At 50.8% G+C, this 22,365-nt stretch overlaps 1 protein-coding gene across 1 annotated transcript; it reads left to right on the forward strand.

The window, feature by feature from the left end:
• The first annotated feature begins 657 nt into the window (after positions 1-657).
• CUNH16orf59 (chromosome unknown C16orf59 homolog) lies at positions 658-21,262 on the forward strand. Its single transcript, XM_017808667.1, has 10 exons — positions 658-721; positions 12,714-13,011; positions 13,123-13,172; positions 13,623-14,295; positions 15,699-15,752; positions 17,611-17,695; positions 18,028-18,136; positions 18,362-18,463; positions 18,881-19,092; positions 21,046-21,262. Exons 1-10 carry the CDS (start codon positions 658-660, stop codon positions 21,187-21,189), a joined length of 1,791 nt encoding a protein of 596 aa, XP_017664156.1. The 3' UTR covers positions 21,190-21,262.
• The last annotated feature ends 1,103 nt before the right edge of the window (positions 21,263-22,365 follow it).

The following is a 22,365-nucleotide window of genomic DNA, read 5'->3' on the forward strand; positions in this document are numbered from 1 at the left end:
GCATCAAATATTGCTATTCAATAGGACCACAGAGATGCTCCAAGGGCTGGAGCCCCTCTGCTCTGGAGACAGGCTGGGAGAACTGGAGATGAGAAGGCTCTGGGGAGACCTGAGAACCCCTTCCAGGGCCTAAAGGGGCTCCAAGAGAGCTGGAAAGGGACTTTGGACAAGGGCCTGGAGGGACAGGACAAGGGGGAATGGCTTCCCACTGCCAGAGGGCAGAGTTAGATGGGATACTGGGAAGAAATTAATGTCTCTGAGGGTGGAGAGGCCCTGGCACAGGTTGCCCAGAGAAGCTGTGGCTGCCCCTGGATCCCTGGAAGTGTCCAAGGCCAGGCTGGACAGGGCTTGGATTCAACTGGTCTTGTGGAAGGTGTCCCCGCCCATGGCAGGGGGGTTGGACTAGATGGTCTTTGATGTTCCTTCCAACCCAAACCATTCTGTGATTCTGTGATTGACCACTCTGCCTTAGCAGGGAGCAAAGGCTGCTGCAAGGATGTGTCATGGTGCCATGAGCATCCTTCTCCCTGCAGGACTGTGACCCTGCAGATGCTGCCCTGCCACTGACCCCAGTCTGGCCAGTCATGGCCAACCCCTATGACATGTCCATGGAGGCTGGGGGGGCAGAAGGTCAGACCCCAGCCAGTGAGGGTTAACATGACCGTATTTGACCACAAATCAGATCTGACTGGGCTATGGATGGAGCCCAGCCAGGGGTCAGGTGAGTGGGTCCTCCTTGGAACAGCAAGCAGGTCTGCAGTCAGGGACTCTCCTGTTGAGTTGAGGTGCTGCCCCAGGGAAGTCCATGAGGCTGAGAATCCTCACCCCACTGGGCGAGGGATTGCTCATTCTGGGTTACCCTTTGAAACCTCAAGAATTCTGAAATCAGTCAGGTAGCACCAGTTCCATTGGACACCATAAATCTGTATTCAAATGTTGATGAAGCTTAATTGGTTTAATAAATTCAGTTAATCTGGCTTAACTGGTGTATAAAATAAATCTCATTTGAATACATTATTTGTCTCAATTTCATAAGCCTCCATGACACTCCACCATCACACTATTCTATTTTAGATCACTTCTCCAGACAGTTGGACAAAGTGGCTCTTAACGTCCCTCCAGGCAGCTCTAAATCTGCTGTGGAACAGTGGGTTACCAGAAAAATGAGCTATAATTAACACTGAAAGTCTCTCCCTTTCCAGTCCTCTATAAGCTTATGAAGGGCAATGATTTTGTGATGGCAGGGCAGCCTCATGGACAAGTCTTCTGGAAGGTGTTGCTTTTTCAGAATCAAGACACCAGCTCTGCTTTAAAGCACCAGTCTGTGTGATGAGCTTGGCCAACAACACTGACATCAACACTGACACTGTGCACCCCCAAATCCTGCCTGGCAGTTCAGCTCCAAGAAACCCGGTGCATGTGCATTCCTGCTCATCGTGCTTCAAACACAGGTACTATTAAACCCAGCCTGGAGTTGCAGATGAAACAATGACAAATCATCCCTTTTGATAGACCTACTTCACTTCTGGGACAGCTGCTGGGCCTTACCTTCTGCTCATCAGTGGCTGCAGCCTCCCCACAAGGCCTCCTTCCGAAAAACTATGTTGATGTGTCTATAAAACATAAACCATGTTTATGTTTATGCTGTCTGTGGTTTGAGACCCAGCCACAGAACCTCGTCTAACTCCCCTCTTACTTCACAGGCTTCCATGTCCAGGACTTCATGCACAGCTAATGAGCTGGGTTTATAATGAAGGCAGCTCCTAATGAGCTGATACAAGATGCAGCAAAGGATGATACTTGCTTTGAGAAGCACTGATCAAAGCCCTGTGCTTTCTGCTTGGAGAGTGTAATTAACAATTTCTGAAAAATCAAGTTCAGGTTGATTAAAAATGCCATCTGACAGCTCAAGAGTGTTAAGATGTCTTGTAATCTGCAGCACAGACTTGGGATAAACTCAACACTCCTCCTTCCCAAGAAGAAGAAGGGCTTTTTTTTTCATTTCCCAACAGCCTGCAACCTGTTGCCCAACCAAGCCTGGCACATGGTTTTGCAGGGGGATGGATCTGGCCCAGGAGGGCTTTCAGGGCTATGGGACCAGGTGCAGAGTCCCTGTAGTGGTTTGGGAGATTCCTGCCTCAGAGATGATGGAATGAGAGCTGCAGAATCCTCGTCAGTCTTGAATACAACCAAGTCCAGGCAGTTCTTTGGTCCTGATAATCTGTACTTCTTGCCAGGCCACAAACTCTCAGGCTGTGTCCAAGCTACTTGATCCCTGGGTTCACTTATGCATCTCCCCAACATGCAGGTGCTTAATCCTCCCTTTCTGGACTCCCACTTCACTTTGAGATCCTCCTGCTTAACTCTTCAGCCATGTGAGGTCTGGAACACACAAACTGACTCATTTGACCCCAAACCCAGCCACAGCCTGTGCAGTGAGTTTCCAACACAGCACTGACACCTTCCATGCCTGGCAGGGGAGGGCACCACGGGAGAAAATCACAGGCACCCAAAAGCATCACTGCATGCATCCGTTCTCCTGGCTCAGGGAAAGAACCATAGCTTTGGGACAGTTCCCTCTTGCCTTCAGCTCCTGCTAAAGCTGAATTCACCTGGCACAGAGAAAATTTTTTATTCCCAGTTTCTAATACCTCTCATCAGTCTTTTTCCAGGTGGTTTCACTGTCAGGGGAACATCTCCCAGACCACATCACTACAGTCATAATCAGCCCTTATCTGCAGCTTTTGAATTTGAATGGAGGCCAGGGCCACTAAATGACTCCCTGTTGTAAGGCCAGAACTACTTTGTCGCCTCAACTTCGAGAGAAAACCGAAAACAAAGGGGGTAAAACACATTCCTGGAATCTGATCTACTGAGTGGCATCTCTGCCCATGGCAGGTGATTGGAACAAGGTGATCTTTAAGGTCTCTTCCAACGAAAACAGTTCTGTGATTCCCTGATGAAGTACAGGTGGATGTACTGGGAGCAGCAGGGTCTTGGAGACCATCTCAGTCACCCCATCAGCAGCTCTGCACTGATGCCTGTGCTCTCCTCACAGGAGCTGAACCAGGCCTTCCTCATTCAGGCCAAGGCTGGGTTCAGCCCTTATAAAGACAAATACCCATTTCACAGGGAACTCACCTGTGTTTTCACAGCCAAGTGTGATACAGATCCAGTGCTGCCCACTGGAATGATGCTTCTGATTTAATATGATGGAAACAAGAGCTGTTCAAAGTTGCTATGATCTTCCAGAGTGTTGGGCATGACCAAACTGCCTGGGGAAATTAGGGTGCTGTGGAAGACAGTCTCCATGGCTGGCCCGTCTTAAAAAAGCTGACTTGTAAAAGCCATAGCTGCTGATTTCAAGACAGCACCTCTGATGGCTCCTTATCAGTCCTTGCTCCAAAGCACAGAGGAGCAACTTTTTCATCTGCAGGCTGATAGAGCTGCCTCCATGGAACCAATAACCACCCAATTTCCGTCTCTCCATGCACTCAGTGGAGATACTATAGGAGTATGGAGCTGTTCAAGACATGAAGAACTCCTGCTTTGGGCAGATGACATGGTATGGAAACAACAACCCTTCCAAGATGTTCCAGGTTCCCACCACTAATTTTTTTTTTTCCTGAGATGAGGCATTAAAATGATGATACAAGAAAGGAATTTTTATTTCTGTAACATCAGAAAGAGCAGATAGGAACTTTTCTGAAAAGATCTGAGCTGGAACTCTGATAGTGCTGACTTTCCCCACAAGGCTGAGAAGGGGAAGGTCATTTAGCACAAATCTCACTAGTGAATACAAGGATGAGCTCTGAGCAGATGTGTGAGGGAGAAACTGAGTGTGAGACATGAGGAGGAATCCAAAGTCCTTCCAGAGATGACATGCACGTGTCTGCACATCCACACTGCTATATATGAAAGATTCTTGCTCCCTTTCAGCTGAATGTCCCCAGAGAGATGCAAAATGGACAGCTCAATTTGTAAGTGAACTTCAAGTGCCTTGAAAAACTCCGACTTATGTCTTAAATCAAGTTCAGGAGTAATGAAAAGGAGATTTCCAGCACATGGAGATCTGCAGTAATTTTTGAATTCTTGAAGAGGAAGATGAAACTGAATAAAGGGAAACAACAAGCTCGATTCTGAGCTTGATTGCTGCCCACAGGGAGCAGGATGGAGCTCATCAAATGCTCTTACCTCTGCAATAGATGATGTGATGGCCTGGAGCTGAAAGGTCTTGTCTGAGACCAGCAGATGAAGATGACATTAATCTGAATTGATTAATCAAATCTTAATCTGGCAGTGATGTCTGCAGAAATTTAGATCCCTTCCTCCACCTGATGCAGTCTTTTCCATCATCAGCTTTCACATACAGTCTGACTTAATCAGTTTTGTGCAGAAGACTTTGAGACACAGTGTCAACCTCTTTAGTAAAATCTAAATATATTACTGCAACCTCTTCTAGCTTCAGTCACCACACCCCAGACTCAGAGCTGGCGTTTCCCTTCTCCTCTGGCTCCTAGTTATAAGCTACACAGGGAAAATAATTAAGGAGCAGTGAGGAAAAGCAATTAATAAAGCCATGGCTTATTGTCAGAGCCAGGTGGATTCTGACTCTGGATCTCTGTTTACATGGATACAGGAATATCCAGAGTTTTTCCTTTCTCAGTCTATGCTCCAATTCAGTCACCACTGAAGCAGATCTATTTGTACAGTTACTGCCAGCTCTCTCCTCTTTTGCACCTTGCACCACATTTTTTTTCCAAACTTTTGAACTTTTACCCATTTTAATCTTCTGTACCACAGGAGAATGGACTGTGCACAGTCACACCAGGCCCTGCTCACCACAGCATAGGCATCACCTCCCTCAGCAGGCAGCTCAGTGCCTGGGCATTAACCAAAAAGGGCTCCTGCAGCAGCTCCCAGCTTGCCCAGTTGCTGGCTTTGGGCAGAGAAGGCTGTGGGGCCTTGGTGAGATGCCCCCAGAGCTGGCAGGGGCAGTGGCATGTCTGGAGAGCCCATCTGTGCTCTCCTCCATCCCCTGCACAGACACTGGGCAAACATCCACTGCAAAACAACCCTCACTGTGCTGGCCCAAAACACACTGAGGAGGGAAATGTAGGTCCTGTCAATGTTAAAGGCTTGGTGTTCTTTTCTTCAGGTGGAAAACAGGCATTTGGGAATAGACCTAAATGTGCTTGAGTGGAAGCTGTGCCTCTCTGAGCTACGGACCCCCTTGTCTGAACTTTCTCCAAGAAGCAGCCAACACCATTTTAGCTGTTATCCAGGAATATTATAGTGTAAGACAGAAAGTAAGTCTGTTGTACACTTTACCAGCAACTCTGAGAGAAATCAGAAAAGGCCCCTGCTCCTCTCCATCCTCCACAGGGCTCCAGTTCAGAGTCAGCCCGAGCATGAGCTCGCTGCTGTCAGAGGCTCGTGGTCACATCCCAAGTGAGTCACTGGCGTGGCCAATGTTCCCACCACCCCCAGCCTTTGTGTTCCCTTCCAAGCTTCATGAATACATGAACACCACCATGGGCCAGAGGCTGCTGGCTGTGTGCTCTGTGAGGGACAGGGAATTCAGGGTCACAAGTGTGATTACACCAAGCCCTGTCTCTACCCACAGCGAACAGCAGAAGCACGGGGTACCAGACACTACACAGTGTTATTTCCCTGGCAAACTGTGGAAAAGAGACCTCCTTCCCCACAGCTCAGATATTTGCATTTCATTCCTGCTGGTGTTTTTTTCCCATGAGTTTTGCTGATAGCTTCTTTTTTTCTTTCCTTTTAACCCTTGTAATCTTTGGTATCCGCAGCCTCCAGTGGATGAGCCCAGAGTTCAGCCCTCATCCCTAGGAGCTGCACTTCCCAGGGAATTAACTGCTGCTGTGCAAACACTCAGAGCATCAAGAGATTGTGCAAATCTCACAGCCATGCTTGCCAGCAGGATTGGTTAAGGCAGGAGAGGCTCTGGTCAATGGGTGGGTGCTCTTTGTCCCACAGGTCTCCTCTTTTTCCCAACATTCTGTCCTGTGAGAAGGTCAGGGCAGGGGTGGGGGGCAGGGAGGAGAAGGAAGGATCCCTCAGGTTTCCATTTGGCTGCATTTTCCCAGACTGTAAATCAGGTAGTGAGAAGCCTCAAGGGCAAAACAGCCCCATAAATACCTTAGTGTTATGAGGGCTTTCCACAAACAACTGGGCAAGGGCCTTCCCCTGTCCCACACCTCCGAGGGCATGGCTTTCATTTGGTGTGAACTAAGACCTCAGCCCAGGATCAGGATTTTGAAGATGTGCTAATGTGATGATCCTTAACACTTTCATTCCTTGGCTGTGGGATTAATCCACAGCTTGCCCTGTGGTTTATAAACTCTTGGCCTGGTTTTATGGGAACCTGCATGTGTTAAATGCATCATTTTCTACTGGGACATGGGAGGAAAGACCCTGTTACTGCAGCACATCAAACAAACCACTGGCAGAGTAACACAGCAGAGGCAGAACACTCCTGCACGTGGTGCTCACAGGGACTGGGTGATGAATTGCTGCAGATGTTTTCCAAACACCCTGGCCAAATCTCCAGATTCAAAGCCTTCCCTCTCCCCAGCTCTCACTCCACAGCCCAGCTCTCCTTGCTGAAACACCATTTTCCCCACAAACCACAGTATCTCACTTCCTTCCACCCACATGGCCAAGCAGGATCTCTTGAGAGCCGCCCTGGATTTGCACAGCCTGCGCAGAGATCACCTCGGCCTCTGCCATTGGCAGAGATTCCTGTGGGACAGCAGATCCTCCCCTCCCTGCTCTGTGCTCCAGGGCTGAAGTCAGAGCCTCTGGAACAAGGCTCATCCCACCAGCTCACAGAATCTTAGGGCATGCCAAGCTGGAAGGGACCCACAAGGATCATCACGTCCAACCCTCAGCCCTGCACAGGCCCATCCCCAACACTCACACCCCTGTGCCCCAGAGGATCATCCAAACCCTCCTGGAGCTCTGGCAGCCTTGGGGCTGTGCCCACTGCCCTGAGGAGCCTGGTCAGTGCCCAACCACCCTCTGGGGGAAGAACCTTTTCCTGAGATCCAACCTGACCCTGCCCTGACACAGCTCCAGCCCTTCCCTGGGTCCTGCCCCTGGTCCCCACAGAGAAGACGTCCTGTGAGTGTGTCCTGGTGAAGGAGCTGCAGCCACATCCAGCACAAGAGCTCCTGGAGCCTGAGGAAACACAGAGCAGGGAAAGCCAGCAGCCAGAGCCCTGCATTCCCCACACTGAGTTCTCTCCTAACCCAGACCCCAAGCTGGACACTCATGCCTCAGGAGACCACATTTAGAAAGACCTTCCCTTTTCTTCTGGATCTTCCTACCTCAAACCCAAGTACTCTGTCTTGTATGAAAGGATTTTTTAAATTTAACATTTAATATCTTGGTTCATTTTAACTGATGCAAAAACTTCTAGATAGATTTGAACAAAAATACCCATTTGTAATATACCTGCCTGGCTTATACACATTTCACTACATGCAGCTGCCCAAAATATAAGATGTTAATGCATACTTAAACTGAAACTCCACCCTATCTTTAGTATCATTAACACATATTTTATGTTAACATATTGTTGAAGCAATTTGATTTCAAACTCAGAGTCTCCAGCAGTTTTAATAGTTTTTCAGTTTTAATAGTTTTTCTGACATCTAGGAGTGTCAGGGAATAAGCAGACTTCTCTTTGTAGCCTCAACAGAGAGAAAATTACACTTCTTATGTCTGCACATTGGTTCTGCTGCTGAAAGAAGAGGCATCCTGCCCTACCTGGAGCCTCCTTGCTCATCTAGTTCTCTAAATACTGCCTGCCCATCTTTCAAAACAGAAAGTAGGTAATTAATGTGTGCCAATTCTGATAGTCAGCAATATTAATACACATGTAGGATTGTAATATAAAACAGTATACACTGATACTTTTTTGTTCTCTTTTCCAACTTGGATACACACTGTAGCCCCACCTATTTCATGGTTTCACAGAAGGGAGACTTCCACTGTCCTCTGCATTTAATTTCAATGAGGGCTGATCCAATGTAACATCCAGGAAGAGGGTGAGGATACAGAGTATTTCCCAGCAAGAGTGTCTATGCTCTCAGCATTTTCAGTGAACCAGTTTTACAAAGCTGATGCAGCCTCAGGTTGTGCCAGGGGAGGTCTTGGTTGGATATTAGGAAAGATTACTTCACTGGAAGGGTTGTCCAGCCCTGGCATGAGCTGCTCAGGGCAGTGGTGGAGTCCCCACCCTGGAGGGGTCCAAAAACATGTGGATGTGGCACGTGGGAACATGGTTTAGTGGTGGCCTTGGCAGTGTTGGGTTAATGGTTGGAGCCGATGATCTTAGAGGGCTTTTCCAACCTCAATGATTTTATGATTCTATGATTTTATGAATTCAAGTAGCCTGTGGCCTGCAGCTTGGGAACCTGCTGCTGAACTCCTGGGAACCCCAGCAAGATCAGTGTGCCCACAGCACCCCGACACCCTTCACTGCCAGCTGAGCTGCCACTGAGTGCCACAGAACATCGTCTCTCCAGGACATGTCACACAGAAGCATGGAATCACAGGATGGTTTAGGTTGGAAGGGAGCATTAAGATCATCTCATTCCAACCCCCTGCCATGTACAGGGACACCTTCTACTAAACCAGGTTACTCAGGCTGTCCTTTCCTACCCCATCTTGCTGATAGCCATGGGAATTCTGCAGGGATTTTGGCTGCAGCAAGATACAGGGTCTGGGAATCTATTTATAACCTGTATTTCCTACAGATTCATTTCCTGGAATCTTTGCTCCAAAGAAATGACAAGAAGAGCTGAAGATGGATCTTGGATATTTATGTATTTTTCCAGCAGCATAGCAACATCCTCAGGCTTACACTGGGAACACTGGGAGATTTTCCTCTTCCTTGACTCAAAAATGAATGGTTTGTACAGGACATTACCCCTGTGCTGGTTTGGGCTGAGGTAGAGTTAATTTTCTTCAGAGTAGCTGGTACAGGGCTGTTTGGAATTGTGCTGCAAACAGAGCTGATAACCCAGGGATGTTTTGGTTACCGCTGAGCCTGGCTTACACAGCCTCAAGGCCTCGGCTGCTCCTCACCCAGCACTGCCAGCGAGGGGGCTGGGGGTGCACGAGGAGATGGGAGGGGACACAGCCAGGACAGCTGATCCCAACTGACCACAGGGGCATCCCAGACCATTTGGCATCATGCTCAGCATACAAAGCTGGGGGGAAGAAGAAGTTAGGGGTGGACATCCAGAGGGATGGCCTTTGCCCTCCCAAGTAACTGTTCATGTGATGGAGCCCAGCTGTTCTGGGGGTGGCTGAACACCTGCCTGCCCAGGGGAAAGGGGAATGAATTCCTTGTTTTACTTTGCTTGTGTGGCTCTTGCATTCCCTATTAAACTGCCTTTATCTCAATTCATAAGTTTTCTCACTTTTGCCCTTAATGATTCTCTTTCCCTCCCTCTGGGGAGGAGTGAACAGCTGAGGTTCAACTATGACATCCTGGTATATACAGGGAGGATTTTCCTGTGTCAGCTCAGCAAATACCACTGTTCTCCATGGGCAGCACACGGGAGAAGGAAGTTGATGTAATATAACATCAGAAAAAAGTGTGGGGAGGTTTATTAGTGATGAAGTTTATCTCCTGCTTCTTTTTATTTCCTGCTTGCTGTTCTTTGAAGTGTGATGCCTCCTTGCATTTTACCCTTGGGCTATGGACAGAGCTATCAAAGACACCCAGCAGGAGATCCCAGGGCCTGAAAGATTATTTTTATCAGCCTATGGGTACTGGACTCTCAGTAAAAAAGAAATATGTATTGCAGAACATCACCTGATGTCAGCCTGAACAATGAGTGCTGACACTGTAACTTCTGCTACATCTCACCTATGCAAGATGCCTCTTCACTGCAGGTCCCAAAAATAAACTGCTGGCAGAGCTGTGACTACCAGCCACTGCCCCTTGTACATCACATGGGTATTTTAACCTATATATCTTTTGTAATTAAATCTTTAAGTAGTAATTTGCACCAGTTGAAAGGTTACTCAGCATGTGTGCCCTGTTGAGGTACCTAGCATTTCCTCAGCAAGCAATATCATGAGGTAGAAACACATTTAGACTCTGTTAGCTTAAAATCCAGTCCCTGGCACAAATGTCTCCTAGGCCAACTGGGCCAGAATAGGTCTGTACTGGGGCAGGGTCTCATTGCTACATTAACAGAATACGGCTCTTTGCTGCATTTGCCTCTTCTAGCACAAGCTGCTGTCAGTGAAGACAGTCAGATACACACACCTTGGCCTTTTTGCTCAGCTGGTTTGCCACATGATCTACTGGGAAGCCAACCACCCACAAGAGAAGGTAGGAACTGATTTACCCAGCAGCTGCCCTGTTGCAAGACTCCTCAGAATGTGAGGTAGCAGGAACCCATCACAGAGGTGTGGAGGGAGTGGGATAGGGGTGTGGGAGCAGCTGGGCTGTGATGCCCAGTGTCAGTGTCGCACCTTCTGAGCCCTGGGTGTCAGCAGTGGAGTGGGTTTCTCTCTGTCAGGAAGTTTCTGCTAATTATCACCTCACCCCAGCACCTCTGCCATGGTTTCACCCCGTGGTTTAACCACCTCTTGCTGCAGCTGGAAGGGGCAGGTAGAGCCTCACCCTCCCCACCTCCTGCCATGCTGCCACTCCTAATTTTGTGATGGCAGCAGCATTTGCCTCACCCTGATCTTAATTCCAAGCCAACAAGCAGACAGTCACCCATCCTTCTTCCCAGCAAAGTGCAGAACAACAACAAAGGACTCGTATAAAGCTTTCTTGTCCTTTAGTAGGAATCTTATTGCCTGCTAAAACCAGAGGCTCAGGAGGGGTTGCACGCCTGGTTCATCTTCAATACAAAGGGATCATTGGGGTTTGGGGGTCATTTTCAGCACTTCTAAACCACAGAGACTTGATGCAGAAGGTAGTGGTGTCAGTAGTGCTGTTCCAGCCCCAGGTGACTTTCCCAGATTACAGCAGCCTGATGCCTTTTTTGGTTGTTTTTAATTACTTAAATGTCAACAGCATGCAGGTGTCTGAGGAGCTGTGCCCTCCTGAGCAATGCTGGTGGCTCCAGGAGCTGTGATGGGACTTCATCTCTCAGCCAGTCCCAGCTGCAGGAATCAACCTGCCCTGGCTGCAGCTTTGGGAGCCACAATATGAGAAGGATCTGAAGGTATTGGAAAAAAGGAGGATGGTGAAGAGTCTAGAGAGGAAGCTGTATGAGGAGCAGCTGAAGTCACTTGGCTTGTTCAGCTGAAGAAGAGGAGACTGAAGTCAGACTTCATCAGGGCATGCAGCTTCCTCAGGAAGGGCAGTGGAGGGGCAGCTCTGATCTCTGCTCTGTGTGACCAGGGACAGGACCCTAGGGAACGGCTGGAGCTGTGTCAGGGGAGGGCTAAGTTTGATATTAGGAAAAGGTTCTTCCCCCAGAGGGTGGTTGGGCACTGAATGGGCTCCCCAGGGCAGTGGGCACAGCCCCAAGGCTGCCAGAGCTCAAGGAATGTTTGGACAACACTCTAAGGCACAGGGTGAGATTGTTAGGTGTCCTGGGCAGGGTCAGGAGTTAGACTTGATGATCCCTGTGCATCCCTTCCAACATAGAATATTCTATGATTCTAGAGAAGCAGCTGTGTGTAAACGAGCTCTTTTTGTCCCACTGCTGCTCCCCGAGGTCTCACAGCATTGCAGCTCATGATTTTGCTGATTAAACTACTTTCTGTGTGTCTTATACCCCCTGTCAGCCCTGCTGAGCCCGCTCAGCCCTGGAAGAGCCAGCTGGGCTCTATCTTGGTCCATGCCTCAGAAGCAGAACTGTTCACAGTGTTCTGACAGTGAACTCACGCACAGTTGCAAGAATGGGGCAAGATGGGGCCAACCTTGTAATATTTTATAGGTTTTTTGAAAGCCCTGTCTCCATGTGTTGCCTGTAATTCTGAACTTTTTGTCTTTAGAAGAATGGCTGCAGAGAATCACAGGCATCTCAGCCTGAAGATTCAGCCCTCGAAAGCAAAGAACCACTTCTTTCCTTCTTTATAAACTTCTGCTAACTTTCATTGTGCTGTGCAAAGGGGAGAACTGGGTTCCTGCTGCTCGGCTGCCCAGAACTGGCATCGCCGAGTGCCAGCTATGGGCACTTCTGGGGAACTGCAGGACTTCGCAGCAATATTCCTGTCGGGATCCCAGCGGTACCAACAGGCAGCTCTCACAGCCGCAGGACAGGGCAGATTCCTCCATCAAAAAAACCACAAATCTGCCTCTCTGCCGATGCAAACCCCCGGGACCCTTCGAGACCCCCGGGCAGGCACGGCGACCCCCGGGCCGGGATCCCGCGGGCAGGCACGGCGATCCCCGGCCGGGCTGTCCAGGATCCCGCGGGCAGGCACGGCGATCCCCGGCCGGGCTGTCCAGGATCCCGCGGGCAGGCACGGCGATCCCCGGCCGGGCTGTCCAGGATCCCGCGGGCAGGCACGGCGATCCCCGGCCGGGCTGTCCAGGATCCCGCGGGCAGGCACGGCGATCCCCGGCCGGGCTGTCCAGGATCCCGCGGGCAGGCACGGCGATCCCCGGCCGGGCTGTCCAGGATCCCGCGGTCCCTCCCCGGGGCCGGGGCCGCTCCCGCCCTTGGCCGCGCGCGGGACTCGCCCCGCCCTCCCCGCAGGTCCTGGCAGGGCCGTAGGGAGGGAGCGCGGGCGGAGCGGCGGGAACGGTCAGGACCCGTCAGGACCCGGCCGGGACGATGCTGCCCGCGGGCCGCGGCGGGCGGTGAGCGGGGACCGGGGGGGAGCGGGGGCGCCGGGCTGGGCCGGGTCCGGGGCTGGGACCGGGCCGGGCCCCGCTGAGCGCGCTGGGCCTCGCAGGGCGGCGGCGGCGCTGAGGGCGGCGCTGGGCGCGGGCGCGGAGCGGCGGCGGGAGCTGGAGCGGCGGGCGGAGCGGGGCCGGGCGCTGCTGCGGCCGTGGTGAGTGCGGGGCGGCCCCGGGCACACCCTGCGGCCCCCGGGCCTGGTCCCGCAGCCGCGGGGCCGGGTCCCGGAGCACATCGCCGGCCCCGGCGCTGTTTGTTCCCCCAGGGGCGGCGAGGAAGAGGAGCAGCCGCAGCCCGGCTCCGGCGCTGGACACGGTGAGCGCTTCCCCCGGCCCGAGAGCCCCTCAGGTCACACCGGGGCTGAGCCAGGTTCGGTGTTAGGAGCCGTTCCACTTTTCTGCCACTTAACCCCCCCTCTGCCTTTTCCCTCCCACTTTCCTCCTTGGAGTTAGCTTGGAGTCGCGCCTCGGTAATCCAGGTCGGTGGTGAAGTGTCTCTAGGCCTGACCCAGGTGTGGGGTTGTCACTTGCTGAGGTTGATTCTGCAGAACTCTCTTCTGTGGCTCACACCCATCCTGTGTTCAAGGCTTCCTGCAGCCTGCCTGCATCCTCTGATCACTGGCTGCTCCCACAGCCAAAAAAAATACCCCCTGCACCATTCATCGTGTCTGGTTCCCTTCTGTAGTACATGGCAAAGCAGATTGGTGAAGAGACAGATGGGCAAGATCCAGGGCTGGACTTTCTGACGTGTCGTCTCCTCTTGCAGAGAACAGGCCTTCACCCAAGGAGCTGGAGGAGCTGGAACTGCTGAACAGGGCCTTAGAGAAGGCACTGAAAGTCAGGAAAAGCATCTTGAAAAGTCCATTAGAGGCCCCGGGAGCTACAGGAAAGAAATTGGCAGGTGAGGGACCTGCTGCCAGGAAGGCTGAAGAGCAGCAGGTGCCTGTACCTGTTGAGGATGTTCCTGAGAGCACAAAGGTGGGAACTGGAAGCAAAAAGCCTGGCTCTTCAAAGAAGCCCTCTGCATACCAGCTAAGAGCCCCTTATAGGACTGACCCAGATGTGAAGAAACCACAAAGGAAAGCCCCAGCCAGATGTGTTTCTCAAGGTCCCAGGACATCTGGGAAGAGCTCCTCAAAAGGGGTGGCTTCAAAACAAAGAGGGAGTCAGAGGACAGCAACTGGCAGTGCCACAGAGGTCTGTGCTCCAGCTGAACCCCAAAAGACACTTGGCTCGTCCAAATCTGCCCCAAATGAGCAGCAAAGTTTTTCTGTGGGGGATTCAGCTGGGGGAAAGAACTCAATAGCTGCTGGCCAGGAGTTATTTGATGCAGGGAAGAAAAGCTGTGGTTTCCTGGGAGAGTCCAGCAAAAAGGAGGACACTGCAGGTGCATCAGGAAGGAGCCTCTCACCTGGGACAAGCACCCTGTGGGAAAAAGGGTGAGTGTGGGAGGTGGGCACCTCTCTTCGTGTTCCACTTGACACTCAGAGGCACATCTCCAAACCCTGCTGGCTGCTGCTGCTCCTTGGGGCCCCAGCCTGCTTTCACCGTCCTCCCATCCCTCTCAAGAGGAAGCATCCTGTACAGTTTAAAAGCCTTTACTGTGGTTGAGCAAGTGGTTTTAATTTAAAGGGCTTCTTCTTGGATGGCTGGGACTTTGAAAGCCTTTCAATTAAGACTGTTGGTATTTCATAGTCCCCTGTGACTGTTATGGAAAGCTGTCTCTGTAGAGCTTTCTTGAGCCTTAGTTTTCCTCTGAGTGCACTTTCTATTATAGCATATTGATTTTTTATTTGTTCTTTTTACACAGTGATAATACATAATGCATGAATTTGCACTCTCTCTAAAGCAGGTGCCCAATGCTGTTTGCAGTGATGGCATCTGGGTTAACCTGTAAGACACTGCCCATGTAACTACACAAATCAGGCTGGACTAGAATGCAGTTGTTTCAAGTGTTTGGTATGGGAAGGATTATGACGTGGATGTTACTGAGATTCTCTGTGGAAAAGTGGCAAAATAATACTTGGAATGTTGGCTTTGCATTCAGGCCAGTCTGTCTTGTTTAAAGAATTTCTTTTCTGTGTACTGTTTGCTTTAAAGACACGGTGAAGGTCAGCTCTGATGTCCCAGGAAAATTTTGAGGAATATCTCTCAGCTACCACAACCCAGACTGTTGTGTTTGTGCAGGAAGGAAATTATCCCTGTTCACTGGCATTGGAAGGGACACAGGACACTGAGTGACAGCTGCTGGGGGAACAGGGATCTGGATTCAAATGTTTGCGTACTTAAAATCTCAACTGTGGCCTTGGGTTCCTAGTCTGCATGTGACTAATAACTGCCAACCCATTTGTTTTTGTAGTTACAACTTGAGGATTATTTTACTTCGGGGTTAAGAACTATATTCCAATGGAAGCTGGAATGTCCCTTTCCCATTTCTTTGAGTGTGATGTGGTGCTAAGCAAAGCTGCCTTGTCCTGCTCAGGTAGAGCAGCAGGGTTGGGCAGACCAGCTTCCCTGAACAAGTTGTTTCCATGCCTGTTCTCAGCCGTGTCAGGGCTTTGCTCCCAGCTTCCCACCTTGGATGAGCCTCTGACAGCTGGTGGCAGGATGCAGGAGCTCCCGCAGGTCAGCTCAGTGATGTCTGTAGAAATTAGAGAGGAGCCTGAGCCTCCTTCCTTGAGGACAAGCTGGAGGCAGTGGTGGATTCAGTCTCCAGGGTTGCTGACATCTCCCATTGCAGCTAAATTAATTCCAGATTTTGACAAAATATCATTTTCCCTGTTGGAAGACAAGGCTCAGCTGCTCCCTGGCAGCCAGGATTGATCCTTCTCCTGTTTTGCAGATGCCAGCTGAAGCTCCCCCTTCCCTACAGGATAGCCTATTCCAGGAACTCCAGGTAAGCCCAGCCTGACTAGTGCAGTCCCTCTGCTTAAGGGCCGTGAGGAGGGGCCGGGTAGGGGGACGTGGCTGGTGGTGGTTCCTGGGCAGGCAGTGACCCCGTGGGGTGTGGGGATGAACTGGGAGCAGGAGGAGTGCCCTGCAAGGCTCTTGCTGAGGATGTGTGTGCTCATGTTATTCTAGCTGCTAGAATTTATTTTCAGAGTGCTAATTACTCTTGCTCACTGAGTCATGAAGGAACTGGAATGCTTTATTTGTGGGTTTAACAGTGCAGCAGAAGCCTCTGCTGGTAGCAGACACCTGTTGGAGGCAGGAGACCCTGTGGGGTGGGTGCCTCTGTACCCTGTCCACTGAACAATTCCCAAAACAGCCGTGCCCTGCCCTGTTGGGACACCTCTGGAAGCACCACAGCTATGTGTGTTTGAGGCTGTTCCTGCTGTTCAGCTCTTACAGAGAGCCAACTCCAGAGTTCCTGCAGTGAGGGTGCAGGTGGTTGGGTTTCTGGTGAGCTCAGTGCTCTGGTGCATTCTCCAGTCTTCTGGAAGGGTTTCCCACATTTACTCTGAGAAATCTTGCCATAATTCAGCAGATTTCTCATTATGTGCTTAATTCAGATGTTAAGCTTAAACCCTGTCTTAACTCTAACTATAGCCCCTTGTGCTGCCCTCAAGAATTCCTCCTCCTCTTGGGAACTGTCATTTATCAGCCACCAGTTTGTTAGTTGCCCTTCAGCAAGTTGTAAAGACTTTATTCCCTTAATTTTCACTTGTAAATTGAGCCTTTCAGCATTCTAATCGCTCTGGTGTAATTTTATACTTCTCACTATTGCTTTCAACTCAGTGACAGATTGAGAATAACCTTTGCACTAAAGAACCCTTGTAGAGGGAATGCATCTTGCCTGGGAACTTCTGTTCTCTCCTGTTCCATTAATCTTCCCACTTCTTTGCATAATGTATTTCTGAAATCTGCATGTTCCTAACATGATTTAAAAGACACATGCACATGAGTTAGACAGTCAGGCACTGCAGAACTATTTTAAGCTTCCTCCTGATGGCTCTCACTGCAGCAGATTTTGGGAGATTGGCTTTTTAAACCAGTTCTTAAGTAAAGGATATTATGGGGACTGTGTATCCATGGGGATGGTGAACTCTGTAAGTGAAATGCATCTCTCTGGTAATGCTGTTATTTGTGTAGTGCTTTATTTAAAAAACTGGACTCTGGTGTGAACTCCTGGCCAGCTTCCTCATGCTACTGTCCTTTAGCCTGTGTCTTGCATCCCTGATGCTGACACACTGCTGGCATACTGCCTGCCAAACATAGCATTTTGTCCCCCCAAAAAAGGATTAAAGGAGAATCTTGAGGAAGTTTGGCATATGAAGGAATTGGGGTGAGAGTTTGTCCTGTCTGCTCTTCTTTTTGTGCACCTTTACTAACAGAACAACTGTGCAGAAATGCAGGTGACTTACTCCTAAGAAAGGAAGGGAAGATTTGGTGTTTCCTATGGGACATGAACATAGGCAGGGCAATACAACAGAATTAGGGATGTACTGCAAGTTCACATTCTGCTTCTGGAAATGTGCTTCTGATGGCTGTAAATCCTTCCCTTTAAAACAAGTGGAGAGGGGAACAGGTGTTTTGCAGTGTCTAATGCTTTCTGCAGGGTGTCCTTGCTGATCTAATACCAGCTGTGGGAATGAGTTGGGAATGGTTAGTAAATAACCTGTGAGAGAGGGGGGTGATGGAGACACTTGTAATTAAAGCACTGATGTGTCACACTGGTGTGTCACGGCTCAGTGTGAACACTGTCTGGTACAAAGGAGTGTAACTTCCACCTCCTGCCCCTTTGGAATTTTCAGGGCATGGGAGAAATGTCATCTGTGCCAAACAAGTGCAGATGCAGCAGCTGCAAGGGCCCGTTTTATGGAGAGGATCCAGACAACTGTATCCTTTCCCAGCAGGCTCCGGGTACAGTTGCTCCACAGTGAGCTCCCAGCTGGAGAGAGTAATGCCTCCAATACCAGCACTTCAAGCTGGGTCTCTGGGAAGTGGGGTTTTTCATAGTACAGCTCTCGAGCACTTACAAAACTCTTGATCCAGCCAAACATGGCCACAAGGCAAACATGCCCTACACAGCTGTGCTGTGCCATCCTCAGCTTCCCCCTGCAATGCCACTTCCTGGGCTGTTCCCTCTGTCCCTGCTCCCAGCTGGCCTGGCCAGGGATGCTGCACTCAGCTGGTGGTGTGGAACTTTCCTTAAGCTGCTGCTGTTTGAGTTTTGTTCACCGAAGGCAGACTTCAGTCCTGCAGAGATAGAGGAGGAATTGAGGGTCCTCCAGGATGTCCCCTCCCGTCTGAGGCAGTATGTGGAAGCTGAGACTGCAGGTAAGAAGGAAAAAAGGGGGTGGAGGGGCAGAAGGTGGAATAAGGATGGTCTGGACTCCAGTTCCATCTGTTTTGTGTCCTTGCCATGTGCTGGACTTGAGGGACAGGAGCATTGCCTGCCTAAAATGAGGGCTGGTGAACCCAACACCGCTCTGGAAACTGGTGTTTGGGGAGGAAGGTTCCAGTATGCTCATGCCTGCTGGGTTTCCTTTGCTTCTCTTGTAGACCCTCCCTCTCTACAAGGGGAGTATGAAAGCCTGTTGACCTTGGAGGGTTTGCAAACCACAGTTGCTCAGTGCCTGCAGAAGCTGCAGCTTCTTCGAGCAGGTGAGTCAGTCCCCGTGTTTGTGGTCAGGTGTGAATGTGCTGGAACAGTGGTTTTCCATCTGTGCAGGACACTGTGGACAAGGTAATTTTTCTCCTGGTTATCCTTAATGGTAATGGAGCACGTGAAATTGTCTGGTGGCAAACAAAGCCATGGTATCTGTGTGCCACCCCTCTGTGTTCAGGAGAGGCTTGGAGCTTTTAACTGCTGCAGTTCAGGAGGGCTGGGGAAGGAGCTGCTGGGGACACTGGATGCCATAGCTTAGGATGTCCTGATTGTGCCATGTGTGAGGAGCTTACCCTGAATAATACACTGTCATTAGTCATTCATTTCTGGGAACAGTAAGTAGATCATAAATTCTGCAAGTACAGATTTAACTTGTGTGGTTTCGTCTCCTGCCTGTTCTTGCCCCCTGTCAGCTCTGGAGTCCCAGCTGAGGCTGCGCCCAGACTGCACTGGGGATGTGGGAAGCTGCTCCCCAGCCTGTGTCCCTGCCAGGGGACAGATATGTGACACTGCAGGAGTGCTGGCTCTGCCTCTCCTGTGTTACTCCAGCTTCCAGGAGCTGAGGGACCTGTTTGCCTTGAAGCTGCAAGTGTCAATGCTGCACCAAGAGATTGCCCTACAAAAGGTGAGTCTGGGAAAGTGTTAATGCTCCTGGAGCAGGGAAAGGAAAGGGCAGTTGTGGGGCACCAACTGCTGGATGGGGTGTTGATGGGGAGCAGCAGCACAGCAAGGTTCCCCAGTCGTGTTTCTGTGTTTATGCCTCTTGTCCAAGTCCCCTTAGTGCCTTGCTGTCTTTGTAGGTGAATGGAACTGACTGTTTTTTGTTAGAGCCAGAGCAGAGGCCTTTATGTGTCTGACCCTCTCCTGATAAGGTTTTATTTAGCTGTTCTGAAAGAATTTGGCAGTGGAGGATGTTGGTAATGCCTGAAGGCCCCTTTTGTCAGCCCTTCACAGTCCCACGAGGGCACCCACTGTGTCATTCTCTCCTGTGTGACCTCCAGCTAGTGAACTCCTCTGCTCTCTCTTCCTTTCCTTTTAAACCTCAAACCACTGTGCTGCTCATCTTGATTTGACCATTCTGAGCCTGTGAGAGCAGGGTAGGAGGTGTCAGCTTCTTCAGCAGCCCGAGCAGAGAGCTTGCTGCACAGAGATCACTTGTTCTTCTCAACCAGCAGCAAAGGGCAGAGAAGATCTGTGAAATCACATCCCCTGTTGACCTGAATGATAGAGGCTTTGGAAAAGTAATTTTTTCTAAGCCACAGAGGAGTTATTAATAACTGGCTGCACTCCTCCCTCTGGCTGAAGATAGATTGTTGCCTGTCCTCAAATGGGACTTCAGCATTATAGTCCTGAATTATGGATTGTGAAGGTTTTGGGTTCTTTATCTGCCCAAAATGAAGTGGTGACCAAAGCCACATTCCTGCTGCTCTGTTGACTGACTCAGTTTCCTCTGCACATGTATCCAAATAGGTGTTTTGTGGTAGATGAGCTCTGAGGGTCTGAAGCAGCTCTGCAGGGTGAAGATAAGTGAAATTGTTGGAACAGGTGAAATGAGTGGATGTGATACAAGATAAATCCCCTGGGAAAGGATGTACCTATTTCTGGGCCAAGCCTGTCCATTGCCTTTCCATGGAGGAATGCTAAGTATTCCTACAGAGACTCCTGGTAGCTCTTAGACTCTCTTTGGTGGTGAAGGTCTGTTTCCTCTTCTTACACATCAGGAGCAGAGCAGATGGATGGAAAAGAGGATATCTCTCTTAGGAAGTAAAGCAGGGCAGCATTCTTTCATGTGCAGCTTTCCCCTTAGGTAGCTTTCATGTCTGTAGAGACTTCCCAAAGATTACCAACTGTGTCCTGCTTCCCTGTCCTTGTGCAGACATATGTGGAGCAGTATGAAAATCCCAGAGGAGGTCTGCCTGAGCTTTAATTCAAGAGTGGGGCACCAAAGGCCAGCTTCTGTCCTTTGATTGGAAGTGACCTGTGCTTGAGTTGTCTCTCACAGTCCTAGTCCCAGAGCTGATGATGCTGCACCAGGGTGGTGTTGGACCTGAGCTGAGGTGGGCTGAGATCCTGAGCTAGGCTTAATGGACCAAAGACCAGGGCAGGGAATGTTGGCAGCTCTAGCAGCCCCTGTAGCCCGTTTGGGCTGAAGTTGGCCACTCACCCATCTGTCCTGGATTAGCTGGGAGGTGACAGGAACAGTCCTGAGTGCTTGAACTTACTGCTGGGTGAGTGAGCACTTCACTGTGTGGCTGCAGAGCTCCTGAGCCAACACCAGCTTTAACTTCTTGCAGGGTATGATCTCATCCCAGTGCTGGGCCTTCCCTGTGGCAGAGGAGCAGCGTCTCCACTTATCTCACTGCTCTGGGAACACGGTGGCTGCTAGTGTAGCTCATGAGCAGAGGATGAACAACTCTGCCTTTGTTAAATATGACAAAAGAAAGTATCTGTCAATCAATGAGCACGTTATTAGTCATACTGCTCTGATTAGATTTCACTTGTTATGCAGCCACTTCGCTTCAAGGAGTCCTGGCAATGTGTGCTGGCTCTGGTGACGTGTCCCCCTTGTCCTGCCCAGGTGCTGATGGCAGAGCTGCTGCCTGTCCTGGAGCCCAGCCCGTGCCCGGAGGGCTCTGCCCGGCTCTTCCGTGCCATCCACACCCAGCTCTGCCAGGGGGGCAGGAGCTTCCCTGTGCTGGTGAGGGATGAGCTGGGGGACTGAGCAGGGGAGCCTCCTGCTAGTCCTTCACACACACACAGACAGTTCTGAGCAATAAATCTTTTCCATGAACTTCTTTACTCTGCCTGTTTGTTCAGCTAAAGTCCAGGGGGATGTTTTTGTTATGGGGTTTTTTTCTTAATTTTCGTTGGGTTTTTTTTCTTCTTTTCTGTCAGGAGGGTTGGAGCCCCTGTGCTCTGGAGACAGGCTGGGAGAGCTGGGGGTGTTCACCTGGAGAAGAGAAGGCTCCAGGGAGACCTTAGAGCCCCTTCCAGGGCCTAAAGGGGCTCCAGGAGAGCTGGAGAGGGACTTTGGACAAGGGCCTGGAGGGACAGGACAAGGGGGAATGGCTTCCCACTGCCAGAGGGCAGGGTTAGGTGGGATACTGGGAAGAAATTCTTCCCTGTGTGGGTGGGGAGGCCCTGACACAGGTTGCCCAGAGAAGCTGTGGCTGCCCCATCCATCCCTGGAACAGGCTCTCCAGGGCAGTGGGCACAGCCCCAAGGCTGCCAGAGCTCCAGGAGGGTTTGGATGATCCTCTGGGGCAGGGGGTGTCAATCCTGGGGATGGTCCTGTGCAGGGCCAGGAGTTGGACTCGATGACCCTTGTGAGTCTCTTCCAACTCCGCGCGTTCTGTGACTGCGATTTTTGCTCTGTCACATCTGGCAGTTGTTCCCGGGGCAGTGGCAGGATGGTGTCGGGATGTCGGGATGGTGTCGGGATGGTGTCGGGATGATGGTGTCGGGATGATGGTGTCGGGATGATGGTGTCGGGATGATGGTGTCGGGATGATGGTGTCGGGATGGTGTCGGGATGATGGTGTCGGGATGATGTCGGGATGATGTCGGGATGGTGTCGGGATGGTGTCGGGATGGTGTCGGGATGGTGTCGGGATGCAGTGGCCGGGCCCGCCCCGCAGGTGGCGCTGGGTCCCTGGCGGTACCTGCGCAGGTGCCGCTGGAACCGAAGCCACTCCGGGAATGTTCCCCCGCCCTTGGAAAACGCGACCTCTGCAGCAGCTCCGGCCTTGTCACCTAGCGAAACGTCCGGGTTTGTTTCCTCTTGAACGTTGGGGTTTTGCATTTAAGTCCTCCGGAATTTCAGTGCCAGGTAAAGCTTTCGAGTGAAGTGGAAAACCTCTGCTTGTGAGCACCGAAAACTCCATTTAGGAAGGGCCAC

Source organism: Lepidothrix coronata, unplaced genomic scaffold (genome assembly GCF_001604755.1).
Source record: "Lepidothrix coronata isolate B3197 unplaced genomic scaffold, Lepidothrix_coronata-1.0 Scaffold24, whole genome shotgun sequence".
Classification (NCBI taxonomy): Eukaryota; Metazoa; Chordata; class Aves; order Passeriformes; family Pipridae; genus Lepidothrix; species Lepidothrix coronata.

What these genes read in the sequence shown, in the direction of transcription:
- CUNH16orf59 (XM_017808667.1), top strand. Translation starts at nt 658, where the DNA reads ATGACCGTATTTGACCACAAATCAGATCTGACTGGGCTATGGATGGAG. An exon ending in AGCACCCTGTGGGAAAAAGG is followed by an intron (nt 14,296 to 15,698) that starts GTGAGTGTGGGA and finishes CCTGTTTTGCAG; the next exon opens with ATGCCAGCTGAAGCTCCCCC. An exon ending in GCCTATTCCAGGAACTCCAG is followed by an intron (nt 15,753 to 17,610) that starts GTAAGCCCAGCC and finishes TGGAATTTTCAG; the next exon opens with GGCATGGGAGAAATGTCATC.